General features: G+C 35.8%; 3 protein-coding genes across 3 annotated transcripts; 2 read left to right on the top strand and 1 right to left on the bottom strand.

Annotated features, from left to right (window-relative positions):
• The first annotated feature begins 1,298 nt into the window (after positions 1 to 1,298).
• On the top strand, positions 1,299 to 8,087 carry LOC122713329 (neprilysin-4-like). Its single transcript, XM_043933679.1, has 18 exons — positions 1,299 to 1,394; positions 2,931 to 3,243; positions 3,653 to 3,725; positions 3,851 to 3,948; positions 4,093 to 4,146; positions 4,238 to 4,295; positions 4,478 to 4,668; positions 4,849 to 5,086; positions 5,178 to 5,430; positions 5,498 to 5,768; positions 5,845 to 6,000; positions 6,107 to 6,342; positions 6,418 to 6,527; positions 6,601 to 6,659; positions 6,752 to 6,800; positions 6,873 to 7,059; positions 7,202 to 7,378; positions 7,808 to 8,087. Exons 2-18 carry the CDS (start codon positions 3,162 to 3,164, stop codon positions 7,979 to 7,981), a joined length of 2,466 nt encoding a protein of 821 aa, XP_043789614.1. The 5' UTR covers positions 1,299 to 1,394; positions 2,931 to 3,161; the 3' UTR covers positions 7,982 to 8,087.
• Positions 8,088 to 8,276: 189 nt separating this feature from the next.
• On the bottom strand, positions 8,277 to 10,711 carry LOC122713330 (mucin-5AC-like). Its single transcript, XM_043933680.1, is given in 7 exon segments — positions 8,277 to 9,459; positions 9,667 to 9,787; positions 9,868 to 9,927; positions 9,994 to 10,071; positions 10,156 to 10,396; positions 10,580 to 10,686; positions 10,688 to 10,711. Coding segments are annotated over 7 exon segments (1,692 nt in total). The 3' UTR covers positions 8,277 to 8,398.
• A 4,981-nt stretch (positions 10,712 to 15,692) lies between these two features.
• LOC122713398 (zinc finger protein 512B-like) lies at positions 15,693 to 17,229 on the top strand. Its single transcript, XM_043933815.1, has 3 exons — positions 15,693 to 15,710; positions 16,224 to 16,409; positions 16,807 to 17,229. Exons 1-3 carry the CDS (start codon positions 15,693 to 15,695, stop codon positions 17,227 to 17,229), a joined length of 627 nt encoding a protein of 208 aa, XP_043789750.1.
• The last annotated feature ends 577 nt before the right edge of the window (positions 17,230 to 17,806 follow it).

Here is a 17,806-nt window from a genome sequence, read left to right as displayed (position 1 = left end):
AACGCATAAATTTTTATCATTGCACGATGACACACGTTCGATGCATTCGTACACAACACGGAAATTCTCTTAGATATAAATCAATCTAATGTCGCCAGGGTAACGAATCGTCCAAACAAAAACTTACTGCCATTATTTTCGCAGAGTATCGTGTTTGTATGAAAAGCAGCAGCGAGTCCTACCAGTTTACCGATCGATCCCATCGAATTTCGAAACGAAGGTTCTTTCGATCGATTCAATTAACTTCTATCTCATTATCGTGATCGATCCCTATCACACTTGCGAAAATAATATGAGCGCAAATACAAAAATGTTCAGATTTGTATCAATCCTGTTTGAAACGAATAAGACCATCCTCTTTATTAAAACTCGAATTCTTTGAAAACAATTACTTATTGGGTAATTTTTACAATTTATAGACATTGTTGCACACCTCTGACTATGATAAAAAGAAAAATGCTCAAGAGGCCACACCGTAGAAATTACGCAACGAGAAAGTGGCACGAATCATAAATCGTTCTAATTCGATGCAGCGGTCGTATACACATACACAAAAAAAAAAAAAAAGAGGAGGAACAGAAATAGAAGAATTAGAAATAAAATTGTTAGAACGTGAAATGACTCATTTCGAAGATAATAAAATTCAGAATTTCGAGAATTTTCGCGCATCGAGAAGCTCGCAACGAGTTATAACTCTTTTGAATTTCTTTTTCTTATTTCTTTCTTATACAGTAAAAAAATTTTCAGGAAAATTTTGTACATCGATTATTTCGATTATTGATCCTACAACTAATATAATTATAACCCTTTCACTTAGACCGATTGAAAGAAATTAGATCGTTTTTCCGTACACATTGGCTTATAAATACCCCATCGATCACCTATCCTGTATTTCATTTCGTTTAGTTACGTAAATTTGATACCACTAGTCTAACATAATAAATTACCGTTGAATTTTTCATTCGAATCTTTTTCATGCTGGAAAGAACACGTAACAAAACGTTTCGAGGAATACGAAGCTCGCTGTCTAATTAGTTAAATTACTTATTTACGTATTTACAATTACCGATTCTTGTGTAATCTTTGGTAATTCTTAGACGCATGGAACATATTAAGTCTGGAGAAACTTCATTTATATAATTGAGAAATATCGAGGCTGAAATAATAAGTTTCGCAAACATTTTGTTTTTTATAATTAGTAAGAAATCAAGATACGAAACGTCTTATATCTATTCATCTTCGCATATATATTTTTTAACGTCGTATTTACATTTATCCAAGATCTTCCTCGTGAAACGTCAACTTCTTCTTCTCCACAATTTGAGCACAACTTGATCAATCACGCTTGATCGTCCCTCGCTTGATCGTCAAGAAGCAACAGAAAAAAATGAAAGGTAACACAATCGTTCTCCTCGACCTGCATTTGAAAAATCACAATCCCCCGAAGCACGTATCGTACTTCAGAAATGTTAATTACACTTAACGAGTGTGTCAGGTACCGTTCGATCAGACGCACGAAAGGGAGAAAAATATTGCGAAGAATTCACAACGAATTCTGCTCCCAGCGATTCCCCCCTCAGGCGGTCCTCGTCATTGCAATTCAGTGAAAATTCTTTTTGCGCGCAACGCAATCCACGATTTTTTTTATTGGACAACCTCGAGGCATTGCCCATATACGTGTTGGAAATATGTAAAGTACATTTTGCCACTCGAAGGCGTGGAAATGTTTTATGTTGATTCTCTGGTCAAGTTGCTCCATACTTATTCCAGAAGTCGAAACTTTGATCGAACGCAGATGTATCCTATTTGAAAAATTTTCGTTCTTCGTTTTATTTTATTTTATTTTAGAAGTTTATATCGTGCTGTTCTCAATTGAAAGAACACTTTAACCGATGAAAGGACGTCGCCCGTTTCCGTACTACTATGATATATCGATTCACTGAAATATTATTTTACCTACTATTATTGATTACTTATATTTGCATATTTTAAACGAATCGAGTAACGTGTTTATCCGATAAAAATATTTATACTATGTAATTCAGTGGTTTTTATTATCGGCGCAAAAGAAGTGTTCTCAACAAAAATAAATTGTTTGATCATATATTCATTTATCATTAATCTTTACTAGATTACAGGTATAATTGAAATGATATTCACCAATTATGTGAATGAATAATGGAATAATGAAAAATTATTTCTTTAGTTTTTCCCATACAGTAATACGTGCATACATCATTAATACGCAGTAGACGATAAAATCTAATTATATTTTATTTTATTTATAAAAAAAAAAAATCAAAATTCTGCAAACGTCACGATTCCAGCGAAATTTTGTTTGCGTAAAATATAATTTCTTAACGCGAGTTAAATGGTAGTGCAATTTCTCTTCAATTAAATTCTATTTTACCCATTGTCATTGTTTCTTTAAGGTAAACAATTACGGAATAAAAAGTAAGTAGCTCGTTCTATAATGAGAAACAAACCTTGCGAAGAGTTTCTCAATACACGAGGACGAATATCGATTCACGTTTCAAGGAAGCGCATGTTTTAATGATAAACTTTGCATACGTCAATTATATCGAACAACGTATAATTCTATTTCTTAAATGATCAATCTCGATCTCACAATCTGTTTAACGCAATATCAAAGATATGACTATTTTCCTATTATCCTCGTTAAAAAATTAATCCCTCGACTTGGTAATCGAAACTTACCAAAGAAACGAATCCTATTAATTCCTCTACTATATAAATGCCTATATCTCTATATAAATAGAAAACCAGCTTGTATCTTTAACTAACTGTATAAATCGTAACAGTATTTATCTCGATTGAATAATTTTCTTTGACTAACTTTCACCTAGAATCGCATCTTTTTATCCAAGTTCGCGTTCTAGATCACATAATCGTCTGGTTATCCTTAACAGGATAGATCTCGTTAAAATGCTTGACCGTCCACGGAGACAAATTCTCGTTAAAAAAAAGTTTCGAAAAGGGGATATAGGCGGCGAAGAAGCGGCGTGGTGCGGGAGCACCATTTCAATGAGGGTGGAACACGTGGCCGAGGGGTGAATGTAACGACGCGCACAGGTGAAGATAGACCGAGTTTGTTCAACGTAACAACGAGAACCACTGGCAAAGCAGGAAAATGTGAACGTATGGATAGCCCGTTGTCCCTCGAGGTTGTTCAGTGTCGTCAGTTCGATCCGGTCACTAGGCCATTCACCATGAACGAGCGCAGTGAGTATATTTCTTACTATTTATTCATTGTTTCCGGTGATACCGTGTATCCCTTTTAACTCCCTATATAGCATGCTTCAAACTTCTCTAGTAAGTATTTTCTCCCTTTATAGTCGTGTCAAGTTCAATTTTCTACGATTTCAATACGAGAGAATTGGAATGGAATTCTTTTCTCATCGTTAATCTTGGTGCACTTTCAACGATGATAATTTTTAACTTGGATCGTAAAAAAATTCGACGAAGAATTGAAAAAAAAAAAAAATGATTATATATAACTGCTTCAAAAATTAAAAATAAATATTCCTATAAATATCATTCATTACTTGACTGCTTAATTGCAAATTAATAAATATCGCAAATTGTATTTCCATTCAATTTCGTACTTTATTATTCTTCTTTTATTCTTCAGAGGATGAAACGCAGTCAATTTACACGGTCGCCAGCCAACAGAACTTGGTACCGATAAAATCCAGAAACGCCTAGTAAGTGAGATCGACGTCTGCCGGTTGTCTCTGCTCGCCTATTTATTAAGTCGTGTTATGACGTATATCAAACGACCAACGAGGAAACCTTTAATTCATTAGATTTGTTTTTCTTTTTTCTTTAGCCTAAAGAAACGAAGACACGTACCGAATTTAATGATGATTGCATTGTTTCTCCTGATGGGTCTATCTATCCTAGCGGCACTGGTGTTTTCTATACTTTGTAAGCAATTTTTATCGAACGTGATCTTGCTTTTTCGCATCATTTTACGAAAATCAAGAATTTGGAAAATAAAATTTATTATCAAATTTCGTTATTTTTTTTTAATTTTCAACTATCGTATTTTGACTTTTTTTTTTTCTTCAGATATAACCTACAGACCGACGAAACTCTGCGAAACAGACAATTGCGTTCGTATAGGTAAGCGATTAATTGATTAATCAACTCTGTGATATTCTATATCTCTGTGATTACGATTGGAAAAGATTTGATGAAATTTTCGTTACTGTAGCTGCTAGTTTGAAAGAATCTATGGATACGTCCGTAGATCCTTGTGACGATTTTTATAAGTAAGTATACATTCTGGAAAGTTCTGATTATTGACTGTACATATCTATGGCATACGTTTCAGAAGTATATACGAAGTATATTTTTCAATGTCGTGCAATGGTACACATGAAGTGTTCAGGCTTTCGTGTACAAATACGATACGATCTTTATCTCCGCATTTTAACGTTCAATTCCTTTCCAGATACGCATGCGGGAAATGGCAGGACGAGCATCCTATACCGGATAAGAGTTTGATTAATTCGTGGTTCGACGAGCGTTTAGAAAAAATATACGTAAAAATCAGAGAACTGTTACGGGAAAATAGGACGGATAGCAACGAACCGTGGGCAGTATCGCAGGCTAAACTATTGTATAGTAGCTGCATAAACGTGCGTACGTTGCCATTTTGATAATAAATGATTTTTTCGCTTTCACTTTTGATAAGGAAAGTATTAAAATAAAAAATTCTTTCGAAACATTTCTGCTGTAATTTGTTTCTCGAGTTTTTATTGAATGTTCGATGAAAAGGTTAAAAAAAGAGAATAGACCGTCGAACGTTCGAGTTAATTTCAGAGGCGACGAACGAGCTGGGACTGACGCCGTTGTTCGATGTATTGAAAGAGCTCAGTCTACCCCCGGTTCCTGCGGCCATCACCAAGAAAACGAGCGATTACATCGAACAAATAGCCAGGGTGAAAAAAGTTCTAGGAAAGGACGTGTTCTTCCGCTTCGACATTATTCCCGATCCTCGAAACAGCAGTGAAAATGTAATGTTTCTCGACACACTGATCATCAATAATCCATTGCCCAAGTAAGGATCATGTGTTACTAGTTTTGAGATATTTATTTCAAACGTGATTCGATTAATCGAATGATCAATCGAATTTTTGTATCGTTAACAGCGAGAAAGAATTGGAGAAACGATTGCATTCGATCAGATCAAGTTTCCGGAGATTGGAGAACGAGGAGAACGATGAAAGTGAAGATAAACTGAAAGATGTAGAAATCACGTATATAACCGGCATAATTAAGCAAATCATGAACAATGGAACCCTTGATACTTGTTCTTTAAACGATGAATCATTGCCGTTTGATGAGGAAGAATTGGAAGAAATCACCGAGTCGCTTTACAAATTAACAAGCGCATTTTATTACGTACGTTGTTCGAATAATGCAACTTAATAACGATTACCGTTAACCAAAAATATTATTTTTATTACAGCTATCCCATTACGATGAAACCACTTGGCAAGATGATCCGACCGATGATAATTACATGCTGGTAGACGATCTTCAAAAGGTGACCGACGAGTTTGTGACGGAAGTTAATTCTACGCTCACGCCTAAACTGTTATGGCGGCCGTTCATTGAACTGGTTTTTAAGGATATTGACACTTTAGACTTGGATAACAAGGACAAAGTGTTGATAGGCGATCTGGAATATTTGAAGGAAATCGCTCTTACGTTGACTCTCGCCGAGGAGGAAGAATTAGGTAAAGAAAATTTGAATTTCGATAATTTTTTTAAAATTAACATATCATAATCACGTTGATGTTGAATTTTCTTCAGAAAGTTACGTATGGTGGGTGATAGTAGACATAATCGTGCCACATTCGTCGGACAGTTTAAAAAAAATTTGGATAGATTACATCAACGAATTGACCAATATCGAGGTCGGTGAATCGAGGTCATTCTTTTGCGCGTCCGTGGTCAACGAATTGATGGGTCGGTGTAAAATATAATTTTATTTGGAATGTATAAAAGAAAAGTTTTTTTTTGGAGATCGTTGCGAAATTCGACGATCTTTTACCAAACACTGCTATAATTTTAGGAATGGCGACCTCGTGGTTGTTCGTGGACTCATCCTTTCACGAAGACAAAAGTAAAAATGTGTTGGAAATGTTGGACAATATAAAACAAGCTTTCGCCTCGATGGTTCTGCGAACCGATTGGATGGACCAGCGGACAAAACTGGCCACGTTGGAGAAGAACAGAAAGATGAAGACACAAATCGGCTTCCCGGATTGGTTATTCAGCGAAAAAGAGCTCGACGAATATTACGAGAGCGTAAAAAATTGTTCATTCATTTTTAATGAATGTTTAAATGTTTAGCGGCAATAAAGTTAACTCGTTTATTTTCAGATAGATCTCTCGGAGACGGAGTATTTGAGCAATATAATACAAATTATTCGATTGATGTCCTTGAGCGAATTAGAATCCATTCATCTGATTAATTATAAAAATGAATCATAGTAAGAATTTTATTTCATTCAAAGAAACGTTGCCGAATTGGAAAAGTGATCAAATGTTTTTTTTATTTCTCAGCTGGGCGACCGATCCAACGGATGTAAATGCATTTCATACGTATGAGTATAATCATATAAGTACGTATTTTTATTTCTTAAATAAAACTCAACACTTAATATAATCGCACGATTACATGCATATGTCGCTTTTCTTTTTAACGTGCATGCAGCTGTACCAGCAGGAATTCTTCAATTTCCTTTTTACGAATTGGGTCTTGAGTAAGATCGGAATTACGATCGATATAGGTATAGTAAATAACAGGTTTCTATAGATCGATTTCTCAATTTCAGGTCTCTGAATTACGGCGCCATCGGCTCGATCCTTGGTCACGAATTGACTCACGGATTCGACAACAACGGGAGACACTACGACAGTAACGGGAACGTGAAACAATGGTGGACCAACGAGACTATTTTGAGATACACCGAGAAAATTGAATGCTTCATAGATCATTACAACACTTACTACGAAGCTGAAGTAAGCGCGACGTCATTTAGATAGATCGTTGACCAAAATTGGCGATCGAACATCGGCGAGGTGTTCGATCTCTTTCTTCCATTTACGTGAAATTGAGTTTATAAAAGTATCAAAGATTTTGACTAAGCATTTATTCGAGCAGATAGACGATTATATCGACGGTAAACTCACATTGAATGAAAATATAGCGGATAATGGGGGTCTGAGAGAAGCTGTCGTCGCTTATGAAAGATGGAAGGCCAAACACGGTCGAGAGCCCTCGCTTCCGGGATTCACTCACCTCACTCACGAGCAACTTATTTTTCTTAGTTTCGCACACGTAAGGCGTTTTGATTTATTTTGTCGGATATTATATCGTGTCGAAGCTCGATTCTTGAAAATGATTAAAATTTATAATTTTTTTTTTTCAAGCTGATGAAAAATGTATCTTTTGAAACGCGTTGAACAATCCATCTATTAAATTGATGAGGATAAATATTAATAGAAACTTTTTTATTATTTATTTCATTATTATTGCATTATTACATTATTATTCTTTTTCTCTTGTGTCCTTTTCATGTCACGAGACATTAAATTAATGATAGACGATTTTCAAATACTCGTTATTTAATATATTCTTGGATTTTATTTTCGATCAATTCGCATTTCATTTGCAAGAAATTTTTTTCATTTTTGAATATTTGTAAAAGATATTCATCGTGTTTAATTTATTCATATTCAGGTTTTTATGATATTTTTTTCTGCTTAGATTTGGTGCGAGATCAGTACTCCAAAATTTTTAAAATCGATGTTACAAAATAGCCATTGCCCTGGACGCGTGAGACTTCTCGGAGTTCTCAAGAATTCCCAAGAGTTCAGCGAAGCGTGGAATTGTCCTGCGGGATCGAACATGAATCCCTCGAAAAAATGTAAAATATGGTAACGACAGAATTCCTCGATCGAAAAAAAAAAAAAAAAAAAACTCCTGAATTTTCTCTTCCTCGAAAAAAAAGTCACGCTTTTATATTTTTCAATCTCCTCAAATTATTATTATTATTAACATCAATTATATGTATATATACATATACTAATAAGTGTTATATAAATATTAACTATAAAATATAATTTCATTGATCGAGTTGTAAAGGATAATTGTTAGATACTCGAGTAATCCAATATTCATAATAAAAGAATTTTATTTTATTTATATTACACGTCGTGCATTCGTATTTCGCGTGATTCTTCAATTGTCACAATTTGAAAATAATTCTTTCCGATCGCGCCAGCTCCAATCGATTCTAAATGCTCTCCAACAACGGACGAATCCATCTATCCATATAATCGACGATACGATTCATTTTCAATAAACATATCCGCCGTTGGCTTCCGTGGGTTGAACGTACTCGTTGGCTGGCGTCACGCTCACCACCTGCTTACTAGCCGATACCGGATTATTGACGAGTTCTTGATTGTAAGTGTCATCGCTGAGAATGGTGACAGGGGTGGTCACCTTAACCGGTTGGCTCGTGGTCAACTCCGACTTAGAATGCGCGCGCGAGGACGAGGACGAGGACGAGGAGGAGGGCGAGGAGGAGGTTGAGGTCGAGGATGGGGGCCGTAAGGTGGAAAAGTTGGGCAAATACATGGTGGCGAGCTGGTAGAAGAAATTGCTCAGGAATTGCTTGTCTTGCAGGCCCTGATCCGAGATATGGATCACGGGTACCGATTTGGTTTTAAGCACCTCGGTCACGGAGTGTTGGGTCTCGACGGGCTGGTGCGACACGATTCTCACCGATTTGATCGGATCCACGGTGTCCACGGATTGCAGGGGGCTCGCCGTCGACACGCTCACCACAGGTGTTAGGCTCTCGACCACGGTCGGCACCGCGTGTTGCACAGGCGACGAGGTCTTCACGGACTTGACAGATTCTACGGTGTGCACCAGATTCGAGGATGGCAAGGTCTCGACGGATTGCACCGGTGTGTAGGTGCGCGTCGCGTGCACGGGGGTCAAAGTGCCCACGGAAGATACGGGTTGGATCGGAGACAGCGTTTCGAAGGGAAGCGACGAGACGGAAGGCAATGCGTAGAGGGTGTGGACAGGGGCGCGTTGCAGGATATGCGTGTGTGGAGCCGAGAAGGCTGGTTGCGCGACGGAATAGGCGGTTGGAACGGTTTTGTCGAGCTGGTGGGACGATGAGAGGGGAAGAGGGACGTTCAAATTGACCGCGTGATCGACAGGGATGGATTGTAGCGTCGAGTAGAGGGAAGGAAGTTGGGAAGAGACGTAACCGGGTATGTTAAGGACTCCGCCGTAAGAAGCGTAGACAGTGGGCAGAAGAGTGTTGCCAAGGACGTTCTTCCTCACGGTTTTCGTAACCGAGGGGTTGATCTTCGCTCCGTTGGTAAAGTGTGTTACTTCTACGGAAGAGAGAAAGAGAGAGAGATTACGTAATTATCAAAATGTGCTACGATATGCGATACGATACGAATCTCTGATGGTATTTTTAAAAATCTTGAAGAAATTTCGACGGATAAATTATTCAATATGCAAAATATGTGGCACGATATTAGCAATACTCGAGTAGTGACCGCGATTCGAATTATGTAATGTTAAAAGATTCTTACGTTTTACGGTAGGCCAGTGTTCAACGATGTTCACAGTCGATGGAGATCCTTCGTGAACTCGAGTGTTTACGGTTTTGACCGTGGATTTGACTTGAGACGCGGATTCGGTATTTACGGCGGTCTAGAGAAAATTAGATATGTTTTACTCGTTTGGAGTAATTTGCAGAATGGATAAATTATTGTAAAATGTGTTAAGTTTACCTTAACGGTTTTATCCACGGGAATACTATAAAGGGTTGATGGCGGTGTGACACTTATCGTCTGCAAATAGAAAATTACGGCACAATGTGATCGGATTGAACTTCGTTTGATTTATTCTATACGTACTTCGACGCTTTCAACGGGAATCGAGAATGTTGTGCTTGATACTACTTTTTCAGGTTCTACGTTAACCACTTCAGCGACCTGAAGAAATACGTAATACCTCATGATTTCGTCGATAGAATCTTTATGAAATAATTTTTCTCGTATAATTTTTATTCCAATTACCGGTGTGGAATATTCGGTGATAGCGAGGGGTGACAAGTACTCGTTACCAAGGGGAGCGCCCGGTTGATATCCAGGGGGTCCATAGACGTCCTGTACCACGGATTTGTCATCAAAGGATTTAACTTGCACCACGTTGTCGAGATGATGATCGATTCCGTAACGTGGATCGCCTGGAAGAACGTCCCTCTTTTGCTTTGGCTCGGGGAAAGCCGAAGAAATCGTCAAATAAGTCTGAAATAATTTGTGAGAAATACAACGATTATTTTCTAGATATTTGTTTGCGCGTTTCACAGCAATTTCTTTTCATCTATAGTCTTTGATCAAAATTTTTAAATTCCAGTGAAAAGATGTTTATCGAATAGAAAAATATGAAATCTATCTCGATAAAATATTTTTGGCTGTACACTGAAAGAGGCAGCTTACCAGAGCGATCAGCAGCAACCTCATGTTTACGGTATGCTGTTTGAATAAGGAGTGGAATATCATCCCAAAGATATTTCGATCTTTTATACTTGACCGATGTTCCCTCTCAGTTTATTTCGCAATCGGATGGCATTGGGAGAACTAGATTTTTTAATTGACTTTTTTTGAAGGCCTCCTCGTCGTCGAGAGATGATCGTCGAGCGAACAAAATGTTTCCTGAATAATCCTCGCTTGTGCGTGTTGGTGACACTGCCGACCGAAGAAAATAAAATTCCACTTTTGTTTCAGTGTTGGTGTTCCTCTTCTCTGATCTTCCGTCCACCGATTTTTACTTTCGATATTTTAACCAATCATTATGTAGGAACGGACGATGATTTATGCAAATCTCTATGCGTCTCTTTCCTCAACTTCGCTATCTTTTTTTTCGTCCTTTTTCTCTTTTCTTCTCATCATCGATATCAAGAAAAAATGCGCATGTATGACCATTATCGAGCTTCGTTCGAAGAAGAAGAAGAAGAAGAAGAAGAAGCTTTTAAAGGATTCGGATAACGAACGATACTTTCGTAAGATTTAATGGATCGTCGTCAATCACACCTAAGTATATAATTCGTATGATCCCGATTATTGATCAAGTTTATGACAGCTTTGTGTTTTGAGATATGCATGTGGCAGATGTGTTTCGTAACTTTCCAAATGCAGATGTATCGCGATAATGTTTTTAATGTCTTTTTTCTTGTAGAAAACAATTTGTAGAAAATAAAAGAGATAAACAACTTTGATATAGATCTTGTAGAATATATTTTACAAATTTATTATTATATTTTACAATATTTTGTTATTACGAAGATGATAGTAGACAAGTCTAATATTCTTGAATTTATTTTTTAATTTTTATTAGGTTGAAAAAAAATGATATAAGAGTCATTGTGTATATAACGTGTGTGCAACAGTTGATAGAAATATTGCAATTCATTTGCATTAATTATTTATTTAAATTAATGTTATATATTTAAATACGAATTCCACATCCTTGACCTATAAAAAACTTCAGTTTATCAATTGTTTTTGTAAACAAGATACCGATCAATATATATTTTATATACATTTCCATCGTCAAGAAATTGGATAAAATTATTTTGAAGTTTCTATGATGAAACACAATTTTTTTTCAAGTATGTAATAAACGAACGATGTTTTGAAGAAAGAAATGTTTCGAAGTCAGAAATAGATGCCATAAAATTTTATTAATTTTTTAAAGTAAATTTTATGAATAAATTTAACGAATAAGAGAAATATATTGTTTTTCGTTTAAAGTAACAATAATTTTATTATTATTTTTTTAAATGCAAATATTTTAATAATTCATAAAATTTTCATTGAACAGTTGTTTTAATTTCAAATTAATTTTCACGAATTTCATATTTTATCAATAATATTCTTTCGCGTTTTTGCTTCTTTTGTTAGAAATCTATTTAAAAAAAAATCTGTTGTCTTTTAAGTTTGGAGAAATCTTTTTCTAGTTAATTTATGATGGGCAGAAATCGACAATTTCTCTTTGTCCAAGCTTGTATTTTGGACATGGATAGACTCGTTTCTTCGTGATAAATCGACCGATTCACTGAATAATTTAAGAACATCGATAATGCATTAATTGCATAACGAACAACTCCATAAAAGACACATATTAAGACATTCCGATCTGATAGAAATTCAATTGCGCAATCTCATAAATTTCGTACTTTAATTTCAACAATTAATTATCAAATCAAAAAAATTCAAAGTTAATGGATTATATAGAAAATTAACAAATTATTTCTTTTTCTTTTTTATATTTTTTCTTATAACTTATTATATAAATTCAAATTGAATTCTTTTCTCCATTAGAAAAAAAAAGAACAACGGATAATAACGAGTACAACAAGTATTTTTAAAAAGTAAATATTTTCAAAATTAAATATCAATGATGAATTGAAGGAAATCAAAAAGTGTTTATTAAAATTTTTTAAAATCATTAAATATGCCGCGCATATTCAATTGTAACAAATCGAATTTTTTGTTCGAATAACACTGTGGCTCTATCTATGAGTTATATTCGAAAGTATATAAAGATATATCACCATAGATTATGTATATAATAGATTCTATAAGTCGGTACTTCAGAATACGTAATGAAAAATTCTATACGACGATGCATCTATTCTACATTTTCTTTATGTCTATACATATATAGATTATTCTCCTAGCAGATAAAGCAAGAATTAATGGTAAAGAGTAAAAGAATTCGCTTTATACTCACATAAGCTTATGAAATTCTTTTCTTTCTTTAATTTATTTTCAATTTAAACAACAATCCTTCTATTGCATTCGTGTCCATATATCTTTATATCTCATACATAAATGTCTTTCTATTGATTTAAATTTTGTATAATAAAACATTTTTACTTAATTTAAAATTTTTATACTTCGCTTTGTTAAAAAGCAAATTATACAACTATAAAACTGGCTGGCTGAAAACTTTTAGAGAATAATAATAGGAGAATCGAAAAAGATTTATTAGCACTGTAAATTGCGGTGAGAGTGAAGCTATATATTACCCTATTGCACGTGTATGTCGCAAATATATGCGTTGTCCATTAGAGAGCATTATTATGTTCATTTATGGATATTAGTTATAAGCTCGCTCTTCTACCGAGTTGCGGAAGGAAAGGACTCGCGCTCTAATTATCCCGATTATCTTCTACCCATGTCGGTTCGTGTTTCACTCAACTCCTATGGAAAACCATGTCAAGTATCGTTGTCTCTTCTTTGTTTATCTCTTTTGTTTGTCTCTTCTTTGCATTCTTTAATTTCTTTTAAATAATAAAATAGAGAAAGATGATCTTGAAAGTAGATTTTTTGGATAAGGTTTCAAGTATGCGTTTCGATTATTGAATTTCATACATATTTATTTAATAATTGTTTCTATTCGACTTAATAGAAAGTAATATAAAAAAATTGGTATGTATATAAAAAAAATAACATTGTGATAAATAAAATGAATTTTTATTTATAGATTTTTATTATAGATACAATTTTAAATAATTTTCCTCTCACGAAGAGCTCTTTTGAAAAGCTATTTCCATATTTTATACCTTTTATAACTTTTTACCTTTCTCTTGAAAGACAAACGAAATAAGGATAAGGTAATGCAATTTTTATCGTTTCGCGTTAATTTATTCATTTTTTGTCATATGGAAGATCTACGATGGAAATTCAATCGGTATCAAAGATATATTTTGTCCGTTTTATATAAAACAGATAATCGATATATAATTCGACACGGGATTACTAGTTTTCACCAAAAGTGAGAGGAGAAAGAGGGTTGACCGGTGAATGATTTTACTTTTGCTTTTGTACTGAACCGGATTCTATCGCCCTTATAAGAAAACTATTACTGATTAAACGCTACATTTTTTTCTCTCAAATCGGAAGGATACACGTTCTATTAGATCTATATCATACAATTCAATTTTTTACATAATATATACACAAAATATACACTTTGCACAGCTCGTACCAAGAACTGGAATTTTTCAAGGATCCCGATAAATTTTTCGTTGTCCTTCCTGTCGCTTTCGATCCTTCCTGTCAGGTTGGATCATACATTCTCACCAATATTTCCGTGCTTGGAAGAAAATATAGAAAAATATCAGTTGCAATAATTTGCACGAAAAAATTAAAAAAGAAATTAAAGAAAATATAACATCTTTTAAAAAACAAATAAGCGGTAATTACTTACTGTTCTCTAAAATGTTAACAGCTGTCAAAATCGATTTGATTTCTTCAACGGATACTACTTTCCTTTGAATCTCGGTATAGGATCGAAATGCTTGTTGTATGCTCATGTATCATTCCGACGAAGTTTTACAAGCAGCGGATTTGTTTCGCTCGCACGAGTGCATGCGAACGAGTGTGGCTGTAGAAAGAACCAGATGATCCAGATTATCCTTTTACTTTGGACGTTCTTTCAGTGTTCGAGAACGATAATCCTTTCACCGTTCTCTCCCTCGACCGTGAATAGTTTTCGCGGTTCGCATTTCAGAATCGTCGATTGCTCTCACCATTTTTTACAAACAGGAAATTACAACGCGGCCTCCGCTTCCTAATGCGATTTCCTCACCTTCTCTATCATCGTCCCTTCTGATCATATTGGACGAAAAAAATTGAACGAAATATTCTTCTACAATTAGAAGAATTGGAAAAATTATTTTTAAAATACGTTTGATACAAAAAATTTTGAAACATGTTTATTCCGAGTTATAGATATATAAAAATTAATAGTCATAATTTCATATCTAATAATAACTTGTCAATCGAATGAAATTGATACGATTTCGATCGAAGATAAATGTAATGTTTCGATTGAACAAATGTGATTTATTATTAATTATCATAAATATCTTAAACGTAAAAAGTAAATCGTTACCGTGAAAAGAGGTGTGAACAACTTTTCGATCGTATAAAATCAGTCAGTGCATACGTCAATTTTGACACTCGTAATTGATCGTGTAATTAATCGAAACATCCAAGACACGAGTAATTACGATAATTTTATATATCTATCGACGAAGATTGCACGCTCGATGAAAAGACGATAACAAGATAATCGCGTTCACTGTCACGATTCATCCTTTAAAAGGAAGAAGAGAAAAACGCTGGAATCATTATAGAGAGTTGGAAAAAGGAGGAGAGGGAAGCTGCGTGACTGGGTCAGTTACGAAAGAGTAAACACACAAATTCCCTTTCGGCGCAGTGCGCGGAAGATGCGAGGAGAGGATCGATTGCGCTTGAAATCGAGCGTGGTGGACGGAGACCGTGGCGTGGTGGCGGTCGTCGAACTCGCGAGAAGAGCAAGGAAGAAAAAAAAAAAGAAAAGAAAAGAAAAGAAAAGAAAAGAAAAGAAAAGGGGAGAAGCGGAGACAAGACTGGAGAACGCAAGCCAGTCGGAAAGAGAGTGCTTTCTTCGTGGATCGGCGATGGTGAAGGTCCTCGTATATAAGCAACTGCCGGTACTGCAATTGTCAGTGTGATTCGTCCCATCGGAAACGCCTATCTTCTTACACCTACGAAACCGGATGACGATGTGGCGAGTAGTAAGTTTTAATCATCGTCGAGATGGCGAGACGCGTCGAGCAGCAGTAATTCTCTCTCTCTCTCTCTCTCTCTCTCTTTACAACTTTCGTTGTAAATTTTGTGAACGTGTAACTCGAGTGGACTCGAACAGAGTTACAGGGTTGTAAAGTGTGAACTGTTCTTTTCTTGTTCTTGTCCATTTTTTTTTATTCGGGGGCGTGAACCGCCCAAAAAGTGATTTTAAGCGGGAGAGATTTGTCGGAGAAAGCATTGCAAATTCTCTTGGTAGATAGATGTAGATTATGAATATTTACGTGGATCTGTGCCTAAAAGAATTTCAACGGAGAAAGTTAATTTCCGTTCACTTGGGTCGGATATATAATACATAATTGAGATTCGTTTAATTCTTCTTATGATATTTCACGAACGTGAAAGGATTTTCTACGTTCCTTCAGCTCGACTCTCGTCAGATTTATCTTGGCGTGCAGTTCGATGAACTTTAATCGCGATTATATATATATATACGTTTGCAGTTTTTGTTCGCTTTGGCCGTGGTCGCCGCGAGGGCCTCTCATTTCTCCTCCCTGGAAGGTCATGGTCTTCATTCGAGCGAGCCGAAGCTTATCTCGCAATCGGTTCATCTCAAAGAAATACCGACCAAAATCATCAAGGTCACGAAAACCGCGGTCGTCAAGGTGCCAGTTCCCTATCCAGTCAAGGTATTCCTTGTTAATTTCTCCTTATATTAATTTCACAGTAATGCATATACACAATCCATAATAAATCTCTTCATCATCTATACAAAAATAATATTAAATAAAAATAACTACTGCAAAATTCAAATCTTCCGCAATTCTTTTGTACGTACAATCCAATCAAACAAACATCTCTTCAACATCAAAAATTGGAAAATTCAAATCTTTCGCAATTCTTTTGTACGTATAATCCAATAAAAAATCTCTTCGTTATGAATACAAAAAATGAGGATATTAAATAAAAAAGTAACTAGTGCAAAATTCAAATCTTATCAAAATTCGTCTTATTTCCATCGCAAAATCTGACAAATCGATCGCCTAGGAGGTTTCGTTGATCTAGAAATTCCTTTCTCTTTTGTAGGTACCCCATCATATACCGGTCCCGGTGCCAGTGAACCATCCGATCGCTGTTCCGTATACGAAGCTGGTGAAAGTTCAGGAACACGTGCCGGTCGAGGTGTCCAGGCCGGTCCCGATCGAGATCCATCAGCAAGTACCGGTGGTGGTGCCGAAGGCGGTCCCGGTACCGCAGCCGATTCCGGTTCCTCATCCCGTAACGGTGAACAAGCCTGTCTTCTACCCGGTACCACACCCGATTCCATATCAGGCGAGCCATTCCGAGGGTGGGATCGGAGGTGGAGCTGGTGGATACGATTCTGGGGATCACGGGGGCCACGAATCGGAGAGTTACAGCTCTTACACGGTGAATCAACACGGCCACGAGCAGGACGTCCAAGGTGGACACTTCCAACCATCTCAACCCGATTACGGCTCGCATCATTGAACGACATCATTTTCACATTTCCGTTGTACATATATTGTCGTTTATATTGTTTAAAGCCTGATTTGTTAAGTTTATGTTTTTTTAATTTTTATGTTTTTTTGTTGACTTGACGTTCTTTCCTATTTTTTCTTTTTCTTTTTTTTTTTTTTTATATGATCGTTTTAATAAAAATTTGTACTTTGTGAAATACTTGGTGACGATCGATGGTTTCACTTCTTCAAGCGCTCACAGTTACGCAGCAATTGTTTGATCAAATTATTTATATTTATATGTAATTGCGAGATCGATGGGATATCTAAGAAAAATGACCTCGATTTTTCATGCTCCGATAAAATGGAAAGTGAATTATCGTATCACGATTTGATGAGTCATCACGAGATCTGCATGATCTATATATATATATATATCTATTTGACGCATGGATTATATTCTATTTCTGGCCAGAAAAGATCGATCGTGATTTGTAAGATTTCCAAGAATGGAATTGTATTTGCGATGAGCGAACGGGTATAACGGGTCATCCGATTGAAACTGTCACGAGTTTTAATTCTTGTTTCTCGCGGTCAAGAAAGTGGAC

The sequence above is a fragment of the Apis laboriosa genome, unplaced genomic scaffold (genome assembly GCF_014066325.1).
Source record: "Apis laboriosa isolate Shangri-la unplaced genomic scaffold, ASM1406632v1 scaffold23_cov150, whole genome shotgun sequence".
Classification (NCBI taxonomy): domain Eukaryota; kingdom Metazoa; phylum Arthropoda; class Insecta; order Hymenoptera; family Apidae; genus Apis; species Apis laboriosa.
Note: the sequence above shows the minus strand (reverse complement) of the source record. Positions and strands in the feature narration are given on the sequence as shown.

Coding starts and splice junctions, on each gene's coding strand:
- LOC122713398 (XM_043933815.1), top strand. Junction 16,410..16,806: donor CAGTTCCCTATCCAGTCAAG/GTATTCCTTGTT, acceptor TCTCTTTTGTAG/GTACCCCATCATATACCGGT.
- LOC122713329 (XM_043933679.1), top strand. CDS start 3,162: ATGGATAGCCCGTTGTCCCTCGAGGTTGTTCAGTGTCGTCAGTTCGAT. Junction 4,669..4,848: donor TAGTAGCTGCATAAACGTGC/GTACGTTGCCAT, acceptor AGTTAATTTCAG/AGGCGACGAACGAGCTGGGA. Junction 7,060..7,201: donor ACACTTACTACGAAGCTGAA/GTAAGCGCGACG, acceptor TTATTCGAGCAG/ATAGACGATTATATCGACGG.